Genomic DNA, 24898 nt, shown 5'->3' with positions numbered 1-24898 from the left:
TGGGCCTTCCTCCTGACAGTCTCTGTAGAAAGATAAGACCAGAGTAGGAACATCGTGGTAGGGAGGGCAGCAGTTACAGCAGCTGCAACAATTGATTACAATGGACTGTACTTGAGAATTAAACTGTCTGTGGGAGCCTCAGGGCCCCCTTGACTGTGTTGTTATTGGGTAAGTGATTGAGTGGTAGAATGGGTGATTAAACAAACAGTCAGGCACAAAGCTGCACACCATTCTGCGTGTGTGTGTGTGTGTGTGTGTGTGTGTGTGTGTGTGTGTGTGTGTGTGTGTGTGTGTGTGTGTGTGTGTGTGTGTGTGTGTGTGTGTGTGTGTGTGTGTGCGCGTGTGTGTGTCTATACTGTAGAAAAGCATGGTTAAAGGTGGGGTAGGTAATTTTGGAGAAACCGGCTCGAGTCCGCAGAATTTGAAAATGCCCAGCCGGAAAAAATCTGCCACTTCCTCCCAGAGCCCCTCCTCCAACACACACGAACGCGCACATGACCAATGAGGGCACGAGATAAGTCTGTGCACAGATGGAAGGCTGACAGGCAGGTAGGCCATCCAGTTATTTTAGCCGGGCCGGCTCAGATGATTGGTCGTGCTCTTTACAGTACTACGGCTTCCACTGATGAATTTGTTTATGGATTTATTGTCAAAGCACTTAAGATATTCATTGCTATCGGGATGTTAAGAGCATTCCATGGAATATAACAAAGAGTGTATCTCGAGCCGGTTTCTCAAACGTACCTACCTCACCTTTAAGACAAGGGGAAATGGACAATTATCCCAAACAGTGGCTTATTTTCACCACAGGCATGATGAGAAGTTAGCTGCTAAAACAGTGATGAAGAAGATAGCCACAACATATAACATGCTCCCCAACAAACAGATAATTCTGCATCTGCATAGCATATATTTATACAGCCAGTTGTGATAATGCATCACCTGACAGGTTGAGTATGTTAAAATCACTCTGCAATGTATCAAAGCAACTTCCTGTTTCAATAGGAAATACATTTAAAAGATCAGTAAAGATGCAAGATGTATTTGTGTACATATCGTATTCCTTGTCTATTTCAGCAGCTCTTTGCGTGTGGGTGCAAGCGTACTGTCGCCGTGGGTATGCATCCCCTCATTCCTGAAGTCGACCTTTCTCTGTGCCAGGAGAGTATTTGAGAAGAGCAGACCCCCATATTAATGAGGTTATGGTAGAGGTCCCCAGTGCTGAGGGCTGGTTTAAATATTGACACCATGCGACTTGACCTTGTGTCCTCTGGCAACCGATCAATACTGCAAGATGGGTGTGTGGGGGCATTGCTATGCAACATTAAGGTCGGAGTGTGTGTGTGTGTGTGTGTGTGTGTGTGTGTGTGTGTGTGTGTGTGTGTGTATGTGTGTGTGTGTGGTGCGTGTGTGCTGTGTGTGCGTGCGTGCGTGCGTGCGTGCGTGCGTGCGTGCGTGCGTGTGTGTGTGTGTGTGTGTGTGTGTGTGTGTGAGTGCTAGAAGAGGTAAAGGAGTGGCACAGTTTTAGTGATCACTTAAGAGTAATATCACCTATATAGTTTCCTAATGCAAACCAGCCACACACACATACATTCACAGCAGTTGGCCAGCGTTCGGCTTTCTTTGATCTCAATTAATTATTTAAAAGGTTTATTTGCAAATGAAAATTCAACTCAATTAAGATTGAAGATTACATCCAATACAATTAAGCATTTTTGAACCCATCAGCCAGTAAATCATCCCGCTTACAACGATGTACAGCTCAATTGGGCAATACTGTAAATACACAACAAAGCACAACATGCCCATAATCCTTAGGGGCGTTTACCTGGCATGCCACCAATCTGTATGCAGCCAATTAACCTGGAAACTTAATTAAGAGAGTTAATTATTAAAAAAACCTCATGAGTCATTTTTGTTTGTCAATCGGTGCTTGGCTGGGTTGCTGGAGTGCGGCCTCCTAATCCCTGTAGGAATAGTCAACCTTTATCCAATTTTCATATTGTATTGAAAGAGACGGACAGACTGGAGGGAAAAAACAAGACCTCTTAAGGGATTTAGTAAAAGCACGATGTAATCAACAGTCACAGACAGAAGTAAATGAAATGGTGAAGACATGACAGTTCCAGCATCACAAGTTTATTTATCTATTGACTTTTCATCTCTGTGGTACATCCTGTCCCTTTTTCCTGTCAATTTTAGGAGTATAGAAAATGAGTTTCCCTTGCAATCAAATCACAACTTCTTTCTTTCTTTGTTCACTCATCACAATCGCTAAAGAGAAAAAAACACGGAAAATGAGATCATAGAAAATGAAAAATGAGTTTTGACGGCTAGCTTAATGTGTCACTTTTGTCACTCCAGTAATGACTAATCTCTGCAAAATGTGACAAGGTGTTCCAAAATAGTAGTACATTTGTATCGTGCACAAAAACACGCTGTTTTTAGAGATGTATAGATTAAGTTGTACTTCGTGTATTGCCTGAAAATGTCACAATTCCCGCCTGTCTTCACACTCTTGATCTCTCTTTCATCCTTCCTCTTTGTTCATCTCGTGTGCCTCGGTTTATTCCACTCGTACGTGCACTACCTGACACCGAGCATCCCTCGGTTTTTTCCACAGATATAATTTCATGGTGGCTTTGAACAAATTAACACAAGTTCAATACAATATGATTACATGTCTGGGGAAAGACACCTCAACGACACCAACAAAAAGGGGATGAAGGAAAATCAAAGGGGAAAGCAGCAGAAGATGACAACATGTTTAATTTGTGTTTGTGCAAAGTGATATCTGTTCTTCGACCCCACAAACCAACACACATCTGGAAGATGTGCTACACGTGTACTTTAAAAACATTCATATATAACCATGTTTTAATGAAAGGTTGTTCTGATTTGTTTTCAGTTTTCTGGCTTTAAACTTTAACAATAACTTAAATAACTGTGACTTTCACGCTAATTTTGGCTTCCATAAACAGCTATCTGTCATGAAAGATTCACAAAGAGCAGAGCTTCACGACGACACAAATTTAAACTGCTCAAACGTTTTCCTTTTTGAAACTTAAAGCACACACTCAAAGGCGTGCATGCGTGGAGAATGGAAACAGCAAAAACAAACAAAGAATCGGTATACGACCTTGAGATTCAAATTGGCCCTTTTGTCACTTTCTTTTTTCCATCTGGCATCTTCTTAGATGTTGGCATCATTCAGCACGTCTCGTAAATCGGTGCATTTCTCTGCCTGCTTTGGTTGCTGCCCACCTCGAAACGGAAAGTCAAGTTCAATTGAAACTAATTAATTTGAACACTCTCTTTCTACCTTTAACCCCTCCCATTTTTAGAATGGTAAGTGAGTGGGACTGGCAATTAAAAGGGGTAGATACAAAGTCACGTATGGAGGACTTGGAGGTAGTGTACATCATAAGAAAGCTTGGAACCTGAAGATCCATATAAGATGCAGCTCAGCCTTCTATGTGAAGTTATTTCAGTCATGAATCAGAAATAAAAACGAATTAATTAAGTAGTTAAAACAAATTGTGAAACCATTTTAAGGGCTGAGACCATTATGATCGAAAATATGTTTTTGCCATTTCCATGCTCAATTATATCTCATAAGTTGTTGCATACATTTTCGGGTTGAAACCATTTGTTACACAGATTTGGTGCTACATATATATAGTTGTAAACATAAACAGTCTAAATCCTAATCCATGTGAATGACATCAGCTGACAGGAAGTTGTCATGGACCCAAGCTGGGGAACTCCATTGAAACAATGTGACATAACAGACTTGTCAATCAGGGTATTTGATACGATGAATAGTCTTCTTATTTTGTCACTTTGAGCCTTCTAATGGGATCAGTTGTACACTTCTAAGGAGATAAAATTAGTAGTATTAGTAACATCGAATAACAGGCAGAAAACGTTGCTGAGCTGGGGTCTGTCCCTGAACCCCATGATGTCGGTGAAGGGCGGGACTCGGACAGAGCCAGCCGGGCAGCATCTCTCTCCCGATGGCCTTAATGGATTCCCCTCTGTAACTAAAAGCATCCATTTTCTGTCTCCGTGGCTCTCCTCCACAGCCCCCAGATACAATAGATTTTCTTTTACCTTTCTCCTTCCCCCTTTTGCACTCGCTAACTTCTTGTTTTCTCTAGCTGAGTAGAAGACGTCTGAAAGTGTGAGAGCAAGAGAGAAAACACATACAGTACAGCGTTCCTTTAATTACAGTGTTTTCTTTTTTTCCATGAGTGTGTTGTGTGTTAATGAGTTTCAGTGTCAGTTGCCGTGTTAGCTATTACCACTGCTTACTAATTTGTGATCCACGGCTAGTGTTATGAAGCATTCCTGTATGAGCACATCTTATTACATAAAAACAGCCAGACTGAGTGTTCAACGCTCAAAACACAATGTTTCTCTAAGTCCACAAAGACCACTCACCAGCAAAAACGGTGTTTTTATAAAGTGTTAAGTTTCTCTTAGGATAAGTATACCCATAACAGCATTGATACAGTATGGCATGGTCTTGCATAATGTTGTAGCTACAGTTTGAGTTGTTGTGATAGAAGCATGCTGGTGCTGTTCCCAAACGTTTAGTGCTGACCTACATTTAAAGCGCCGGCAGGGCTGCTGGTGTCGGCAGGCTCCTCTCTGATCTAAACAGACCCACATCATCTTTAAAAGAGTGTTGCTGCTGGCATCATACAGTGATTGTGCTACAACACGTCTCACAGAAACAATGGAGAAGTACTGCAATACAAAACCCAACGTGTCGTGAACACACCAGACATCACATCCGGATGAATGTAGAATTTAACGAGGAGGTCTTAGACGACGGTTTAAAGATTATACATAACGTGTTTAGTCAATGTCAGTCTAGGACTTTTTACAATTTAAAAGACATGATCAAGCAAGGGTGACTATAACTAAAAGGGAGAGAGTCGTCTTTCAAACAGAGGGTTGTGGGTTCAACATGTTGATGTATCCTTGGGCAAGATACTTAACTTTAAATTGCTCCAAATGGTCAATGGTGTATGAATGTGTGTGAATGTAAGTTTACAAGAGCCAGTGGCACTGCGCTGTATGAATGAGGTGTCAAAGGGTGAATGACTTGTAGTATGTAAAGCGCTTTATAAGTACAGTCCATTTACAGTCCATTTAACATCAACTGCAATATTGACGTTTAAAAAGTGTTATCCACTCATGGAAATACCGTCAAGCTCTTCCTAAGCTAAAAACCAGCCTCCAGCTTGAAACGTCTCTCATGGGCTCTCACACTGCTGGGTGCGCACCCCACAGCCGCAGCCTGTGAATTCTTTCTGTGTTCATATTTGCCTGGATGACCATGATTAGTCATTGGCGGAGGACTTTCTCCACAGTGCTGGCTTTGTTGGGGCTGCACTTTCTCTTTCGTGTGCTACAAACGACCGTAGTAGGTTGGCTTGAAAAAGCTTTGTTGAAGGTAGGGTGGACCTCAGGGCCTCCAGGCAGAAAAAAGGGACAGACCTCACGGCGCAACTGTCGTGGCGCAAAGTGAAAAGGGTCGGTAGCAATGTTGGCAACCCACCTGACCCATCTCAAAACACATGAATACCTTAATGATTACATTGTTAAAAAGGTCCCCCACAGGTTTATTTAGCCCCTTCCTTTTACTCTTAAAGTGCACCAGATTGATGCTTTTAATTATAAAATGAAGCATACAAAATGTAGGATGAATTTTCCTGTAGTTTTTAACATCAGTACGTTCCGACCAACTGCGCCACACACTACTGTAAACTCTGCAGCCTTCATCTAGGCCAGGGGTGTCAAACTCTATTTCATCGCGGGCCACATTAGCATTATGGTTGCACTCAAAGGGCTGGTGGTAACTATATAAATATATAATATATATAAAATAATGTATTATATGACTTTATTGCCTCTGAATTGGATTATTATCGGATAGGGTAATAACTTAGTAATTAACTACGTCTGAAAGCAGAAGTCCAGGGCAAATAATTGCAAGCTTCTTCTGTGCTCATGTCACAAAACGAGATGCATTGTGGGACATGTAGTTTATGGGCAACCTGCTTCTGTAAAGTGGCATGTAACTGTATAATAAACATATTATATTCTTTGCAAGCTCTTGCGGGGCCACATCAAATGAAGTCGCGGGCCGGATTTGGCCCCCAGGCCTTGAGTTTGACACCCCTGATCTAGGCAGATGCATTTTTACTCATCAAATATTTCTTATCCAGCAGTCATGTGCATAGGCTTTAATCAACAAGTATGATGCCATGCGAGACATGCAACACATTACCAATGCCGGCCATCAGAGATGCCTCACTGCTTTAGGGTGTACATAGAAGTGCCTGTGCAGCTCCAGGGGAAGAGGATTTCATAGGGAATGTGGGCACATTCTACAAGAAACAAAGGGATACAGCAGACACATTAATATATAAAACACAAAATACAGGTGACAATAGTTTGTGTGAATTGCCATCATCCGACAGTTGTCCATCTGTTATATCCTTAGAAAAGATGGAACATGAGGCTGTCCCTCTGGGCCTGACGACAAATTACACACTATTGATTTCCTGCAGCTTAATCCAGAAGTCCCTAGTACCTGTCATGTGTCGTATGTAATGGGATATTGTTCTCTCGTAAGGAGACAGAACAAAATCAAGAGTGGATCCTCATCCTCTACAATCTAGAAGATGATCTCTATATATAATTCAATACAGTTTCCAAGGACATCTCCTCAAAAAAGATATAGTGGATTATTGATTTGCTGCCACCTGCTTTCAGAGACATCACCTATCGCTCGGTGAACTGGACATGTGTATATTTGATTTGCGTCGATGTGTTTATCACATGGTTGCGTTTTACTTGACTTTCTGTGATAATGATTCTTTAAGAAAAGGGCTTGCACAAGTAATAATGTACTCGTGCTATTGCTTTTGTTTACATTCTACGGCATGTGCAGGCTGCTAAATCCTCACAAGTGTGCAACAATGCTGTTAGTGAACTCATTCATGTAAGTAAAGTGGCATCAAAGTGTTGCAAGAGGCCAATGACCTCATCATAAACTTCAAACACCACCATGAGAGTACAAAAAAACATCCTTCCAAGTGAGCCGTGACGCTCTGTGCTATGGGATTGCTTTTATTACGAGTTGTAAAAATAATTGTTGCATCAACGCGGTGCATCTCAAATCATTTGCCGTGTTCAGCAGAGGAATTACACCATCCCTAATGACAGGAAACATTCATAAAACGATAGAAATGCATTGATGCTGCGGACAAAAGACGTGTGTCACTACCGTCTCATCCCTATAATTACAATATTCTCCAACCGTGTGCATAAGGTTTCAAAATATCACTGTAGAAAGAGCAATTCAAGTAAATGATATGAGAGCTAAAGGTTTGATGTTATTATGGAGTGCTTCAACCTCTACAACACCATCATCTTCCCTCCATCTTCCTGTCTTTCCATTTTGTGTCCCACTTTCTGCTCTCCTCCCCTCTCAACCCCACTCTGCTACCAGTCCTCCATTTTGCTCATGTCCCCTCGATCAGTGACACCCTGCCACTCCTCCATCTAATCATTTCTCCTGAGTGGGGCTAATTAAAGGGGATCTGACGGAGTGCGCTGACCACAGGAACATCAATCAATCTCTGTCGGACGCAGCGAGCCCCCGCTGACTCCCCCCAACCTGCCGCCAACACACACAGCTCCGCAAAGGTTAATTGTATTCATTATAGAAGAGAGAGAGAGAGAGAGAGAGAGAGAGAATACCGTCTAAAGTCACCCTGAAGGTTCCGGCTCCGGGGTGAATTCTCCGCAGGCCTCTGCGAGGTTACATTTGGAGCAGCGACACCACCTGTCAGCTATCCCTCACTTAATGTCTGCTGCTTCTACATCCAAACTCAAAAACATCTTTACTTGTCTTGCCACTCTGCTCTCTTGCACCCTATTCCATCACCTCATCTTCCTTTCATCTATGCCTATACGTAATTGTATTAATTTAGTTGATGGAACATATGAAAGGAATCACGCATCATTAATTGAGACTCCTGATTAGTTGATTAAGCCTTAACAGACTTTGGGCAAAACTAATTTAGTCCTTCGGGCTCCAATGCGGCTAATGAGATTTGATATCCCTTACTTTTTTCTTATAGATATTAACAGCCTTCGAACACACCCAGCCATTTGTTACTGTAGCACTGCTTCCACTTGGTAGCAGCCGCTTTCAAACCTTAAAGGCGGCTTTCTAGATATTTCCATGCTGTCAGAATAACAAAGGAGAAACTTTGCTTTCTACTGGCGTGAATAATATAGCAGGATTTGCCAATTTCGTTTCACTGTATCCACTGAGCGTGATATGTCAATGTCGAAAGATTTCAGCTTGGAATACTGGATCATCTTGTTTTGTGTTTCCCTCAACAATTAGCAGTGATTGACATATCCATTTGCTGTCGACACAAAAGCTGCGGTTGCCATTATCTTAATGAATTTCACAGCAAGCAAAAGAAACATCAATATTCAAGTGCTGTTAGTCTCTTAAAGATTTACCACAACTTGATTTTACTAGTGACACATTTAAGAAAAGACTGATTGGGAAATAAAGGCAGATGCTTCACTATAGAACTTGATAGGAATCAAAATGGAGTTGGATGGTGGCGGTGCACTCCACCCTCAGCATCAACACACAAATGGCTGCTTAAAAAAACCTGTTTAATGTAATAAGCTACCCTTATATAGCGTTGTCTTTCTGTTAAACATTTTGACATTGCACCATCAACTTTGAACCATCCCCTTTGTGAAGGATTGTGGGTCAGAATAGCCAGAAAAGCAAGCTAGCAAAATGCCACCAAATCATCCTGGCATGTGTGGCATAATGCGTTCGAAAAAGAAATCTGGAATATGAAATATAATGGTAGAATGCGTATTAAAAAGTAGAAGGTTGTATTAGGAACACAGATCCTTTTGAAGGAATGGTATTTCATTCAGTTCAGAGACTTTAAATAACTCCGCCACAGCTTTTCTGGCGGCTCCTAATTGGATGTTACTTATTACTCGGAATATTGATATTAACTTCTCTCTGAATGCTGAAGGCATGCCTGGCTGCTTTTGTATTAGTTTTCATTAAGTAAGCTTTTGTGTCTGAAACTATGTCTACCCTCTTTTGTTCATATTATTCAGAATCCTTTGTTTAGGTAACATCATACCCAAATTATAGCACTTACTTATTAATGAAGAACAATCCTTGTCATGGCACCAATTGTATGACTCCTATAGTCCTCAATGTGAGCGTGATTGTTCTGAAAGCATCCACACTTCCCTGGAATCAGCTTCTTGAAAGCACTTCTGAACTTTTGAATTGCTCTCTTTTACTTGTATTTCATTCACTTGAGCTCTTCCCAAACCTATATTAATGCAACAAAAACTATTTGAAACAAAAGTTGATCACAAAATATAAACTATTATATATAAACTACTCCAATTAGCGAGGGTTACACTCTGTCTTCCTGTCTGGCAGTTTGCTAAGCACTCTCAAGCACATGCAGGAATATGACAGCAGCAAAGATGGCAGGCACAAGTTGTTCACCTGCCACAAGAAGTATTTATTTTTACAAGAGTGTTTTGTGCTAGATTCAAACTGAACATGCACAACTTGCGTTAAGCTAATTCACAACTTGCTTCATGCTGTTCCGCCATCTCACATGCCCTAGAGACCAACAGTTGGCCGCTCCCTCCCCCACTACACTGCCATGTATTAGTTATTGGAAGGCTGATATGAAGACGATGCCTGAGCACTCGGCAGGCCTGATCTCTGAAAAGATTTAGACCAATCTATTCTGTATTGCAGGGATGTTGGGGTTATCTCTCACAGATATACCCTGGTGTATGGCAGATATCGAAAGAGACACACAGGCACACAGTCAAGCAAACATTGATCACTGATGAGTATCTACCGGAGTCTCCTCCTGGAGCCAATAGAGCAGTTGTTAGTTCACAAGTGATGCTGTCTAACAGCTGTTATACACACACAGGCTCACACAGGACCATTAGGGGCGTTTTAAATGGCCACTTACAATCATCATAGCCTCCTCCTAACTGCATACACTCCCCGATCTCTTTACAAGAGTTCTGTATCTTATGCGTGTCACAATTCAACGGACTGTACAAAGTCATTGTGGGAAGAATGAAATGGTGAAAAGTGCAAATTAATCACTGCCTTAAGGGACGGTGACTTTCAGATTTGTACCTGATTTTTTTTAAATACCTTGAGCTGTATTTAGTAAACATATTGTATTTTTTATTGCATTTTTTGGTAAGCGTATTTAACTCTAATTGTACCTTATTAAAGGTGGGGTAGCTAAGTTTCAGAAACCGGCTCGAGATACACTTTTTGTTATATTCCATGGAATGCTCTTAACATCCCGATAGCAATGAATATCTTAAGTGCTTTGACAAAAAATCCATAAAAAAATGTAATCTGTAGAAGCCGTAATACTGTAAAAAGTACAACCAATCCGTTTAGCCGGGTCAGCTAAACGGATTGGATGGCCTACCTGCCTGTCAGCCTTCCATCGGGGCACAAACTTATCTCGTGCCCTCATTGGTCATGTGCGCGTTCGTGTGTGTTGGAGGAGGGGCTCTATAAGGAAGTGGCAGATTTTCTCCAGTTGTGTATTTTCAAATTCTAGCGATCTCGAGCCGGTTTCTCAAACTTACCTACCCCACCTTTAACATAATACTGTACATTCATATCAGTATACGTTTCATTTTATGTACTTGCATTGTTTTTATATATTAATGTAATTGTTATGGCTTTTAATTTAGGCTATTTTTATCTGTGTCATTGTTTGTATTCCATTGCGATCGAACACTGTTTCCTTTGTTCCTAGTTTTTACTTATTACAATGTTGTTGTGTTTTTTCTGCTTGTTCTGTGAAGCACTTAGGGCTGTAACCTGCATGAAAGATGCTATACAAATAAAGTTATCATTAGTTAGTTATGTATAAAGCTGTATATGTATGTGTCACAACTGTGGGGAAAAAAAAAACCTGTGGGACAATACATCTCAAATCTGAATGCATAATAAGCCATATAGTGCTCCATAAGTGGGTTTTTTATTTATTATATTTATTTTGCTAAATAAATAGGTAATCATGATTTGTAACATTACTTGCCACTTGTTGTGTTGGCTTGTTTCAGCAGCTTTATAAAGTATATGTTACGCTGCCTCCACATGGCAGGGAGGCAGTACTGCCACCACAGCTGGACCCTGGAGTCAAGGTCAGAGGAAGAGTGTCAACTGCTGGAGACACATGGCTTTAACCTGCGTCCCAGGGGAGGCTGTGCATGTGTGTGTTTGCATAGAGGAAATGTTAATGCTGCCTGTCTACGCAAGTGTGTGTGTGTCTTGGCGGAGTGCTTTGCTGTGGTTGCTGGGATAGCCTCTCGAGCATCATTATCATTGAAATAAACAATAGCTAAGCTCCGATGTCCTCGGTGCCCTTGTTCCTCTATTAGACGGTCTTGCGTTTACGTGTGTGCACTCAAGCGTTGATTTCGGCACGTTTCATGAGTACACATTTGCAAAAACCCGTGTTTGTGCTCTTACATAAATACTCCTTTGATTTCCACTTTATTGGTAATTAGTTTAACAGTTGATTGCAATTTAAGAGAATCCTCATCCGTGTCTTGTGTGTTTGTGTGCTTATTTAAAGGTACCTGATCCCCTCATTGGACCGCTCCCATGCCGGCCTCTACCGTTGCATCGTGAGGAATCGCGTGGGAGCCCTGCTGCAGAGGCGCACAGAAGTGCAGGTGGCCTGTAAGTATCCCCACGAGACAGAGGTGGAACACAGATGAATGGGCCCTAATGGGGGAATCAAGGGATGGATAGTAGATGGAGGGTGTGTGTGTGTGTGTGTGTGTGTGTGTGTGTGTGTGTGTGTGTGTGTGTGTGTGTGTGTGTGTGTGTGTGTGTGTGTGTGTGTGTGTGTGTGTGTGTGTGTGTGTGTGTGTGTGTGTGTGTGTGTGTGTGTGTGTGTGTGTGTGTACACAGTGAGCCCACACCGTTTGGTTGCCTTTGTATCAGGGACTGAGTGGGGAAGGACAACTGACGGCAGGGTGAAAGAGCTACCTGCATATCATCCGAGGTGTTATCAACCCAGACAGCTGTTCCACTCAGCATTCTCATTAGATTCATATTGTCACCGTGGTTGTTTTTAACTTTGAATCATTTCAATATGACCGCCGCTTATTTCATCCTTGCTCCTTTGTCAACAACATCTGTCGTTCCTTGTTGAAAACGGGGCCCGGATGCTTTGTGTGTCTGTACATTTCCAGCCGCCACTTTCATGCCACAGAGCTCCTTCTTTCCTATTAATGAGATATTACAAACGCACCACGGAGGTGTCTGGAGTGTAGTTACGTCGGATCCAACCTCCACCCCATTATCCCCTCTTCCCATGGTATGCCAGGTCCATTGGCGTCCCCTTGTTTCAGCGACATTTGGGTGGATGCGACACGGCGCTGTACCTGACTGAACAATGTAGCCAACCAGGCATACGAGAGATAGAGACAGGAGGGGGGCGGGGGTGCAGACAGCGAGGGTCTAGCAGTCCCACTGGTCCACTTCTTTAGTGTCGGGCAAACATGCTGTTGCCGTCGCCAACCGCTTCCTTCCTCTCTCTCCTCCTCACTATTTGCTGCTCCCATCACTGTTTCTTTTTGTTGTGGCTCCCCTCCCTCTCTTTATACTTTGTCTGCTTTTCTGGCCACCACTGCGTTCTATTTATTTCTTGGCTTCCACCCCACTGTCATCTTCTTTCTCCTCATTCCCACCTCTTTCCATGTCCATAATTCCTTTTCTTCCCCCCCTCAGTTGCTCATGGAAAGAATGTGGACGGTGAGACAGAGTGAAAAGGGGAATTAAGGACACCTGCAGAAGAAACGGATGAGACAGACAGGGGAGGGAGAGAGAGAGGGAGGGGAAGAGAAACAGAGAAGAATGGGAAACATGGAGAGATCTCTTTTGCAAGCTTTTCCATTGAAGCAGCACAATTAGGATTGTGGAGACACACCTCTGAGAAAGGAAAACATGCCTAGGCATTACAGTTATGGGGAGGGGAGGACATCACTTGGAAGAAACTGCAGATCAAAGTCAGGGGATTTGCACACTTCCTAGATTTTCATTTAAGCTAAGCATCAGAGCTCCAGCGCAAATCCAGATTACCTTTTTTCATTCTCTTTGAAAGAGAGCGGCGCGAGAGAGAGAAATAAGATTGCTATCGATGCACAACCACTCTAACATCCCAGCTCAAAGCCCCATACCTTGATCCGTGCGTTTCACAACAATATTATTATTTCTAAACTGTGTTAGAACTTAATTGAGTGTTTGATGTTACATTCAAATTATTTTTTTCTTTATTGAAGAACAAAAATAGGATCCTTTACTCGCATCGGAAATAAAACTATCTTTCCAACCATCGAGAAATGCATGCTTCTGTTGTGTTTGGAAGAATTACAGGCAGTCCCAGCCAATACGTTTTATCAGAGTATTGCACAGCTGAGATAGAAAGTCAAATTGAAGTTAAGGCTGATGGACGTGAAATCCATGAAACACCCCCAACCTATATCTCACTCCGGAACAGGCCGAGCATGGAGCAGGAATATTAGCGCAGTATTTTTCAGCTTTTAAGATATAATGAGGCAGGGGAGGAATAAAGCTGCTGTAACAAATGAAATGTATTAGGGGATAATAGAATAGCGGCAGCGCTGGTCATCTTCTATGTTGAGTAATGCACACATTTAGAGTGCGATGAAGATTGATTGCCCTTGATGCATCCACACAGGAGGATACGGAATATGAGTCAATTTAGCGTCCCCTCTGTGTCCCTGTGTGAGTCATTACATCTTGGTTCCTTCCAGCCTTTCTTGATGTACTGTGGAAACCATGGCAACCACACTGTGCTGTCCATCATTGTAACGTTTCACAACAGAAAGCAGATGGCAAAAGCTCTGTGGGGCACCAAAAGTCCGATTTAAGGAAAAAGGGAGATGTGTGCCTGCGACTTCACTGAACTCGTCCTTGTTTCTAACTCTCTCCTGTGTTTTCCCGTAGTTATGGGCAGTTTTGAGGAGGGGGAACGCTCCCAATCCATCTCCCAGGGAGAGGGTGCGGTGGTCCATGCGCCGCGCATTCGCAGCTTCCCCCAGCCCCAAGTCACCTGGTTCAGAGATGGGCGTAAGATTCCACCGAGCAGTCGCATGTAAGTCCTTGTATTTATTTGTTCAGACTTGTTTTCTTCTTCCCCTGGTTTCATGTGTTTGCTTTACTTTGATGTTTTCATTTGATCCTGTCTACGCACTTCTGTGTGCCTTGTTTGTTCTGTGAGGTCTTTGATTGCTTTAGTTTGATAGGGTCAGTTCCCACCTGTGTGTTATCATTCATCTCGCTACCTTTTGTGCTAAAGGAGAGTTTGAATGTCTCCTGCCAAGACCAAAGCAGTATTGACACTGTGTGAAATAGAATCGCACCTTTGATTCTCTTTTTTATTTGAAAAGAAAACCTATACCCACCACTTTTATTTCAGCTCATCTGTGTCTCTGTCTCTCTTCATGTGGGGATTCTGGGGTCAGTAAATAAAGAGGTGAATCGGGAAAGAGGTGTTCTCTGTCTGAGAGAGAGTCCACATATGGGCCAACGTTGGTACTTTCATTACATGGGATTTGATCTTGTCTGCTCCATTTTAAGAAACATGGAAAACAATACTCATTGTACTTATCTATATAGCACATTCAGGCTTATGTATTATTAAGGGGGCACTCAATTCATTTAGTTGGACTCACAACATCGGGCGAAACACATCATCTTTTCGATTCCACACATCCTTATTTCCTTTTTCTATCTCCTACATTACCAACAGTCCAACGCTACCACCCATGGTGCGTTTGAAGATCTGGTTGTGTCTCTAGTAGCAGCTGATGTAGCCCTGAGGATGATAAGCGTGCTTCAGAGGTCTGCTTATCTCACTTCTGTCTATCTGCACACCCGCAGGTTTTTATTTTATTTCCCGCAGATCACACTGGAGCCACTAATACCATTTGTATTCACATACGCAGTAGTACTCCTAAGACCTGTAAATAGACTTGGAAATCCGTATTGATAATATAGATCCCATTAGGCAAAGTGGTATTTCTCTTTCTGTTATTCATCTTTCTGGTAGAGTAGAAATCTCTGTGTTGCTGTGTTTGTATCAGAATACGTCTTGGACATGCGACCATGTTATAAACACACGTATCCCTGTGTCATCACATCTGCATGTCCTCGCAGTGGGAGGTGACCTTGCCCTTGCTTAGAGGGAATCTTTCTTATCTGCTCTTTGCCATCAGTAACCATACCCTGACCTAGAATGACAATGAGACAAACACCCAGACGGACTGAGAGGCTGAAGGCTGCAGGTGGCCGTGGATCTGCAGAGCCATTGTGTTCCGTGGTGTTGTGGAAATCTGGATTACTTTTGAGAAGTTATTCTGAAAAAGGTCAAACAGCAGCTCAATGTGTTTACTAATTAGGCATTTGAAGAGATTATTGTTATGGACGTTTGAAGAAGGATCGCACTTTGTCCACAGTTTCAGTGAGAAGGCGTCGAATAATCGTCCAACTCCTTATTAGTTTCACATTTCGCTCATTCAGCTCCTTCTCTCTCTCCCTTCATGTCTCCTTATATAATGTTCTGTTTATGTCTCCCTCTCTCTTTCTTCTCACTCCTTGTGTCTCCATTATCGGCCACCCACTGTGTGTACTTTGCTTCTCTTCATCCTCGCTACCTACCCTCTAGCTCGGAGAATGCTAATGTTGCACGCACCACCAAGGTCACTGTGTGCAAATGAGAACCGTTGATAACAGGCAGTCTCTTTTTATTGAAAGTCATTTAATTGAATTTGATTGGTGCCACAAGCGTTAACTCTGCAGCAACATCAAAGTCCCACTGGTGGAGGAGATGGAGGGGGCACCACAGAGATTGTTACCTTGACAAAGGCTCTTTCCAAGGCCTGGTGCTCTCAAGAGTCAGCTCCAGCTGTTTGGTCTCTCGAAACATCGTCACATGACCCCTATGTATTCTACCAATCATCTGTGAACGGCTGGTAGTTATATTTCAAAGATGTGTGCCAGTTAATGATCCAGAATAGCAGTAAAGAGATAGATACATTATTGGAAAAAAGATGCCATGCACCACAACCGATTTGACTATTCCCTTTTCTCTCTCCTCATCATCGTCCCCTGCTCCTGCTATCCCTCCTCAGGTGTTATAACTTTAATGTGCAGGCTCTCCAGGAGTTCTTCTAGCGTCTTCTATCCGTGCTCTGCTTAATCACACCTCAGCAATAGATGAGATACGCACACAAAAAAACAGAATAACTCTGTGCTACCTCTGCAGGCTGCTGGACTTGAACCACAGTATTTGTCACGTTGAGTTTACATTTACTTTGTGATCAGTTGGCCCCCACTGCGTGGACACGTTGTAAGTTGCTTGTTCAAATTGCATCACACAGTAGGAGGGGTTGCAACTTTGACTGTTGTGGAATGGTTTCAGGAGCTTTGATATTAAACAAGTCAAGTTTGATGGCGGATTGAAAGAACTGATGTTTAGTTAACTGGGTCTCAGATCTCAAGCTATCTCATCATGATGTAACCCCTCAACATAAAGGGTAATAGGTCATATTGGAGCTGCCAACATTAGCAACATACTGGAGTATGGTTTGATTTTGTTAATTTAATTTAAGTATCAAATTCATGTATGCAAAATGCAAAGACCTCTCTACTAATAATACTGAAGAATGAACACATGTGGGTTTCTGCTTGCCACAACTTGAAGTTAATGACGTTTTTCCATCTCATTATCAGTAGTGGAAAACTACTAAAATGCTAGACAAAAGATTGGGATGATTAAATACATTATGCCTGCTGTACATCAGCTTGTTAACATTGTCCTAGCACTTCAAGATCAAGGATGCAACTCATACATGGCTTCATGGATAATGTATCGTTATCGTCAACAACACGCAGTCTCGTCTAACACAATACAAAACGCAATGACGCATGCATTCCTGTAGTGCATGCGTTGAATTTGAATGAGGATTAATGTAGCAGCAAAGGAAACATTGCATGTGCTTTCTCTGACTATACTGTATGATATGGCCGGCATCTTCATCATAACATATTTGGAAACTGTCAATCAACTCTGATGTCTGCGCACCAAGCATCATTGATCCACTGGAGTCCTCTGTAAAGTGCAGCTTGATCCTTGATGCCATGATGAAACCACGTCTCTGAAAGTTCTCTGGGTTAGCCTGAGCATTTTTTCAACTGTGACATCAGGCAGGAGCCTCAATTCTAGCTTAGCGTTTGTCTTGGCTTTCATCCTGGGGCGGTCACTCCACACGTGGTGCCGTGTGGTCCTGCAGGGTGGACGGAAGATGCCCCGGGCGGCAATTATTTCAGGGTCCGCTGCACTTTGTCCAATCCCACGCTTCACTCAACCGCTTTTGACAAGTGTTTCCGTCATAAAAGAAAACAATTAAAAACAAAGTGTAGCGAAGTTCACGGGAGCCACAATAACTGCATACTTAGCATGGTGTGAACCCAGCACACCATCCGAACCCTGCATGTGTAAAGGAAACCCACGGAAACTTACTGAATGCTACATTTTTGCTTCCCTGCTGCCAGTTCCCCCTTGGCAAAGCGGCGTCTCACTGTGACTCTGTGACTGCTCTCTCTTTGCCATGTGGCCTCTGCAGCTGTTGCCCTTTGGCGAAGACTCCTGCGCCGTCTCTCACAGCACACCCATACACGTACGGATTCACTTATTGCAGTGTTTGTCTCTGATGTCCGTGCTGTCCACGCTCAAAAAAAGTTGACACAATGCTTAAAAATGCAGCCAGGCGTTGGTGTAGCAGCCCTTGGTTCTCACGTCTTTGTTGTGTTGCGATGTAGAGCAAGATACAAGGAGAGAAGGAGCTTATTTAGCATCAACAGTCATTATTCTTCCCTCACTGAATGGGAATGCATTTGGCGGGCTCTTTTCCATTCATCTGTCGCGATTTGTTGTGTTATTTCAGCTTAGCTTGGACGCGGTTTGATTGGCTACGGCTTGAGCTGTCAGATTTTCCGAAACGGGATTTGATTGGCTGGCGCTGGCTACTCCGGCGTCTCCGGCGGCGACGGACCGCTATGCTACCCACAATTCAGTTCGGCGAAAAAGCGAGGCAACGTGACATCACCCCATTCAAAGTGAATGGGCAGATTGAAGCTGTCGACGCTGTAGTGTGGACGGGCCAGAGTAGCCAGCGCCAGCCAATCAAATCCCGTTTCGGAAAATCTGACAGCTCAAGCCGTAGCCAATCAAACCGCGTCTAAGCTGGGAGAGATATCCCGCCGTTCATTTCTATATTTCAAAAAAAGATGGAGGAGAAACTAATTATCACCCGGTTTTATATGACCAGACCCTCTTCACCTACCGGGTTACAAACTGGAGGAACCAGGCATGGAGGGAGGTGGCAGAGACAGTGGGTGAAACTGGTAGGTTTTCGCCTGTTTGGGGAGTTTATATATATATTGCTCCCATAAAGGGGTTTTTTGCTTTGTATGTCGGGGGCGGGAGATTCATGTGATTGGTTGTTGGTCGCGTTGCTTGAATAAAATCCCCAAGCTACAGACACGCCCAGCTCCAAGCTTTTTTTGAAGCTGTAGTGCTCCGTTAATGTGGTGTATAATCAGAGGCTCCTTCAGTAAACACTTTGGCCGGGAATTACGGCGCTGCTGGCTGACGGCCCCTACATACGGCGGCGTGCGTTGCCGCTTCAACGCTTCTGCCCATTCACTTTGAATGGGGTGACGTCACGATTCGCCGAACTGCATTGTGGGAGCAAAGCGTAGCTTCTCTCGAGGTGCTCGCCGCAAAAGTAGAGCAATGTTCTACTTTTGCCGCCTCGACGGAGGCGTCAGCCAATCAAATCCCTCGTATGTAAATCTGACAGTACAAGCAGTAGCCAATCAAACCGGGTGTATGTTGGGAGAGCCAGACCGCAGTTATTTCCCATATGTCAACAAAAGGAGGAGAAAATGATCGTGGCGGTAGGGAACATACAGGGATACAAACCGGAGGAGCCAGGCATGGGGGGAGGTGGCAGAGACAGTGGGGGAAACTGGTAGGTGTTCGCTTGTTTGGGGAGTTTATATCCAGTGTATTTCGTTTGAATGGACAGCTAGCAAGCATAGACAGTATATTTAGCCAGCATGGATGTAGCATGAATGCTTTGTATGTCCGGGGCGGGACATTCATGTGGTTGGTTGTTGGTCGGGCTGCTCGCGTTGACTCCTCAAGCTCAAGACACGCCCACCGCCAAGCGGTAACGCACGCCGCCGTGTGTAGGGGCCGTGACGGTACGTCCACACAGCAGCTTCAGAAGAATCTTCCAACGCTTCTCTGCCCATTGACTTTGAATGGGGATGACGTCACTTTGCCTCGCTTTTCGCTGAACTGCATTGTGGGGGAGCGAAGCGAAGATTTCCAGGATCTCCAGGATTCAAAAGTTGAGCAATGTTCAACTTTTGAAGCTGAGCTGGAAGCGCCAGCCAATCAAACACGTTTATGCAGAGTCTGACAGTAGAAGCGCTAGCCAATCAAACCGCGTGTAAGCAGGGAGAACCAGACCGCAGTTCATTTCCTCATATTCCAAACGAGAAATTACGGTAGCAAATCACCCGGTTCTTTACGACCAGAACTATTAACGGGATACAAACCGGAGGAACCAGGCATGGAGGGAGGTGGCAGAGGCAGTGGGTGAAACTGGTAGGTTTTCGCCTGTTTGGGGAGTTTATATATATATATATTTTTTTTTTTAAATGTACGGTGTCCTTGGGTGTCATGAAAGGCGCCTAAAAATAAAATGTATTATTATTATTATATATTGCTCGCATAAAATCCCCGGGGTTTTTTGCTTTGTATGTCGGGGACGGGAGATTCATGTGATTGGTTGTTGGTCGCATTGCTCGCAAGAAATCCCCAAGCTGTCAGACACGCCCAGCTCCAAGATTTTCAAGATTTTTGAAAAGCTGCTGTGTGGACGACGTACCAGGTGAGTCGTCTGCTGGATATAGCAAAAACCTGTCCTCTCACTATTTCTCCACTGACAACAACCTACTGCCAGCTACCTGGTTAAATACTTTCCATTGACGCCTTGGCATGGATTTATCTGCATTACACCGAAAACAACCTTGTAGAGGTGTCCGTTAAGACAGAACACAGAGGAGGCTGACCTGCAGGAGTCAGTGGGAGGACACCCCCGACACACACACATTGCAATCCCCCCGAGTAATCTGCTGTAGCTACTGATCAATTAATGGCCCTGCCTGTGATGTTCGGGCCCTGTCAGTCTGCTATAGATTCCCCATTAGTCACGAGGGCCAGTGAATAGCCGGGCCCTTTCTCTGCATTTCCATGTAACCAACTGCCCACCATTAGTCATGAACCCAACAATCCTCAGGTCAAAAGGGAAGAGATGTCAAGAAGAAGCAGCTCCAACCAAGAACAAAACACCGCATCATACACATGGCTGCAGGATTAAATTAATTATTGATTCACTTTTTGTTTATTTACTTGGTAAATCCATTGCAGGCCCAAGGACATATTTTTAAATAGCTTGTTTTGTCCAACCAACAGTAAAAAATGCAAAGATATTAAATATACAATAATAGCAGAAAAGCTAATCTTCTGATAATTTGGTTTCTGCATCACTTTGATTAAAAATAATATTACTGCATAAAAAAGGAAACCGGTCTAAATTCATATATCTAACAGGCAAACCAGAAATCAATCGATTCAATAAAATGTCATGATTTTTTACGGACACTAGTCCAAATCCCCAAAATGTACTATTTATGATGTAAAATCAGCACCCTCACACTGTTGAGCTGCAACAACCAAATGATTACTTTTCTTGTTCAATTACCTCCAAATATGAATTGATTATCCAATAATTGCCGTTCAGTTTTCTTTCCATCGGCTTATCGATTGTTCATTGAATCTTTTCAGCTCTAGTGAAGATAGATTGGATTTACAGGATGGATTATCAAATAGCTTGTTATTTATTATGCCAACACTTGTTCTTCTGCAGGTCAAGGCTGATCCGAAATGGCCTCGAGTCCATTTTGATGTCACCATTTGACCTTGAAGGGGAATTTGGGGAAATCCATTCTTTCTTCACAGTTTTCTGAACACTCAACCAACTGCGAGCAATAGGGTATGAGAGTGCTAACTGTGAGCCACAAATCTCCAGTGCATGCGCCTGGTGAGAAAACAAGTGGCTTTTTTCTTATGAGCAACACTCTCTTAACTCCTCCCGTCTCTCCTCTACCTCTCCAACCCCAGGAGCTGTGGCTTTTTCATCACAGGTCTTGAGCAGTAGGGCTGGCAGCCTGCTGCTTCCTCTCACTCTCCTGGCTCTCTCCAGCTTTTCTTTAGCATTCATCTACTTACTGGCTGTGCTTTGACTCATACTTTAGCCAGCCATGTGAGCTGCTTGATCCCGTCAACCTCCCTCTCTCCATCCTGGGGGAGCCCATCAGTCGACTGGGGCCATTTGTCTGCATGTAATGGAGGTCTGAGGCTGTGGAGCGAGGTGAGCTCCCTCACGGCCCGGCGGAGAGGGACAGCCACGACAGATGCCAACACACTCCCAAGCGTGTGTGTGTGTGTGTGTGTGTGTGTGTGTGTGTGTGTGTGTGTGTGTGTGTGTGTGTGTGTGTGTGTGTGTGTGTGTGTGTGTGTGTGTGTGTGTGTGTGTGTGTGTGTGTGTGTGTGTGTGTGTGTGTGTGTGTGTGTGTGTGTGTGTGTGTGTGTGTGTGTGTGTGTGTGGTGTTAGAACAGGCACAGCTCTGTCAGACTGTGTCGGTACTGGATTAACACGATAAGATATGCACACTGCAAATGAACTAGATACAGAGATATTGCTCTTAAGATTCTTGTTCAAAATGTAGAGTCCAGGGACGACGTGTCCTTAAATAAAGAGAGCATCCATGCCTCATTGTTTATTTAATTTCTTTGTTATGTAATGTATTAGTAATAATTAAAATTAGGAAAAGGGAAGCACACGGTGGCAAATCAAACCTTTATACTCCTATCTCTCTATTTCAATCAAACATAAATCCTCATCATCATTATTGATTAAAGTGCTAGGGAATCATTATCAGGCTGGCAGCCATTGAAAAGCCACCCTTGACGCTAAATATAAATAAATTGAGCCACAAGAAAGTAATTGCATATGAGACGGTGCTGCTTCGAGCTGCAAGCAAAACTGAGATTGGGCATGAAGCTGCACAGTTGGCCAAGATGTTTCTGAGCAGCTGTCCAGCCTGCCAGGCTCTCCTGTGGACCGCGGCGCATTCTGGAGAATAATAATGGAAAAGGAAATTGGGTTGTAATAAAAAAGAGAAAGTGTTCAAAGATGCAGGAATAAACATAAAGACCAGACAGAGGCATGTTCACACATATCTGATTTGTCCAGATTTCTCCGCTCCGTGGTTTGTTAAATCCCCGCACCGTGCCGGATACGTTTAAGCCATTGTTACATTCCGCCTCAGACAGCTGCTCACACACCGCCGAGATGCTGGGGACTTTAATAAGGGTGACCAAAATGCATTGAGCGAGATAATGAGATAGATAAAAAAAATAAGCAACCAAAACAAGAAATTACTTCAGGAAGCTAGTCAAAAAGAAATCCATTACCTCCTTTTAACCAACGGCTTATCTCCCTCTTCCCGCTCTCTTGATATACTAGTAAAGCCATTCAGGATAATTGGCTTACTTTTAATTTCATCCTGCATCATGTGGTCTTTGATCCCCCAGGACTGGTGAGCCGGGGAGCGGTTAGTCCCGCTGAACACGCTGCAAAACAAAGTCTTCTGTGACCCCCGCAGCAGCCCTGATTACAGGCTGAAGGGAGAGCATGCTCAACAGGGAAGCACATTCAAATCTACCATTCAGGGGGAATCTGCCTCCTACGCTCGGGTTATTATTGACGAAATCAGGGCTCTGTATGATGGTAAAATATTCGTTTTTTCTCAGGTGCTTGGATGCCGTGTTTAGGGCTTTGTGGAAGAAAAATATAGAAAAAAGAATCTTCTAAGATCATCATACAATGCTGTCAGTATCACAGAGAGTGGGATGCCTGCTGTCGATCACATAACACTCTGCCTCCTATAACTGAGCAGCACTACCCTGTATATTCATCTTCAGGAAGCGACAGGTAAAGAAGTTAAGCTCCAGATTGTGTCCTGGGATGTCGCCTGGGATTCACTCAGCGCTTTGGACACTTCCGTTCTTCCCATATCCCAGAAGGGATCCATAATGCATGACTGTGCGTCCAGGATGTCACTGCTCCAGCAAGCTAGCATTAAATATTTACCGGAGATCATAAGCTGCAGCCATTGAGGCCTGCCAGTCCCTTTAGAAAGACTGTTTTCAGCCACAGCATGCACAGGAAATCCAAACGTGAACCCAGTGACTGTGGCTGCTCTGGGAAATATGTTTGGATGAATCTCATAAGTCATAATACTGTAAACGCTAAGAGCGCAGGTAAGCTATAAGCAGCATAGAAAGCCTTTTTTATTTGATGTGTGCACACTGTATATATTTTTCTAGGCCTTTTTTCTCCCGATGTATCTTTTTCTCCTCTCATCAGCTCTCTTGCTACCTTAAGGCACAGCGGGTACTTAGATCCCCCGCTGATGAGATGAAGGTCAGGATGGAGGAACAAGTGGATGGAGAAGTGGAGTGTTGGATTGGAGGACGTGAGAAAGAGGAGGTCATGACCTGTGAAAGGATCATGGCTTAAATGTAACAGGGGTTAGCATGTTCACACTTGCGTGCAACACGCAGAGAGAATTACAGTTCTCTTATGGAAAAAAGCCATTTCTCAAAGACTTGTTGCATGTTATTGACTACTAAGATAGCTGTTATTACCGGTTTTAAGCAGCCAATAGCTCTGGAAACGTCAAAGAGAGAAATCAAACTGAGTATAATATAGGTTTAGGAGCCAGAGCCACAACCATTTGAATGCTATTGATTTTCTTCTTTGACAAAAGTATTTTTCTCAAGACCAAGCTTCCTGATGGGAGGTATTTGTACTTGTGTGTAACTGTGTTACAGGTGTGTCACAAATGTGCATATGTTGTTTAGAATTGATTTTTAGCTGCTTTGCTGATGAGTTTTTATCTTAAATCTGGTTCGGGAAAGGATGTCACTTCCTCACCTGACCACATTCAGCATCTGGAGAAATGGATGGAAGATAGGAGGGGGCGTAAGGTGGAGGGATAAGGCCAGAGGAAAAGATGTATGTGGGGGAGGGCGCCCGCTTGGAACGGACTATCTACCTCCAGATTGTTGAACGGGCACAGATAATAAGAAAATATTGATTGTTCACAGTCAGGGCTGTAACACGAGGCGGCAAAGGAGAGGGAGGAACATTTCTCTCTTGCTACGTTGCCGAGGGAAAGTCAAAGAGAGGACTTGATAGAGACAACAAGACACCAGGTATTAGTCCCTATGGAACGCTGGCTGAGAAATTGATCAGTGTTTATTTATTCAGGCATAATTTCAGCGGACGACAAGGAGGACGCTATTGTTTCTTGCCAAAAGTAGTCGGCTGCCAAAACGCGGGCCGAGAGGAGGCTGAGGGTTACAAATAGCCAATTAAAAGCCCCGGGTTATTACGCCGAGCTATCATATTTCAGAGCGGACCATGAGAAGTATGAACAAGGGCGCTTGTCAATATTTCTCTCTTGCTAAGTCAGCAGCTACACTGTGTACACATTGTAAATCGATATAACTAATGC

General features: G+C 43.5%; 1 protein-coding gene across 1 annotated transcript in view; it reads left to right on the top strand.

Annotated features, from left to right (window-relative positions):
• sdk2b (sidekick cell adhesion molecule 2b) overlaps positions 1 to 24898 on the top strand; it is a 313948-nt gene that overhangs the window by 218199 nt on the left and 70851 nt on the right. Inside the window, 2 exon segments of the mRNA XM_034107489.1 lie at positions 11721 to 11827; positions 14123 to 14270. Coding sequence (XP_033963380.1) covers positions 11721 to 11827; positions 14123 to 14270 — 255 coding nt within the window.

The sequence above is a fragment of the Pseudochaenichthys georgianus genome, chromosome 19 (assembly GCF_902827115.2).
Source record: "Pseudochaenichthys georgianus chromosome 19, fPseGeo1.2, whole genome shotgun sequence".
Lineage (NCBI taxonomy): Eukaryota > Metazoa > Chordata > Actinopteri > Perciformes > Channichthyidae > Pseudochaenichthys > Pseudochaenichthys georgianus.
The sequence above is the reverse complement of the archived record's forward strand: the minus strand, read 5'-3'. Positions and strand labels throughout refer to the sequence as shown.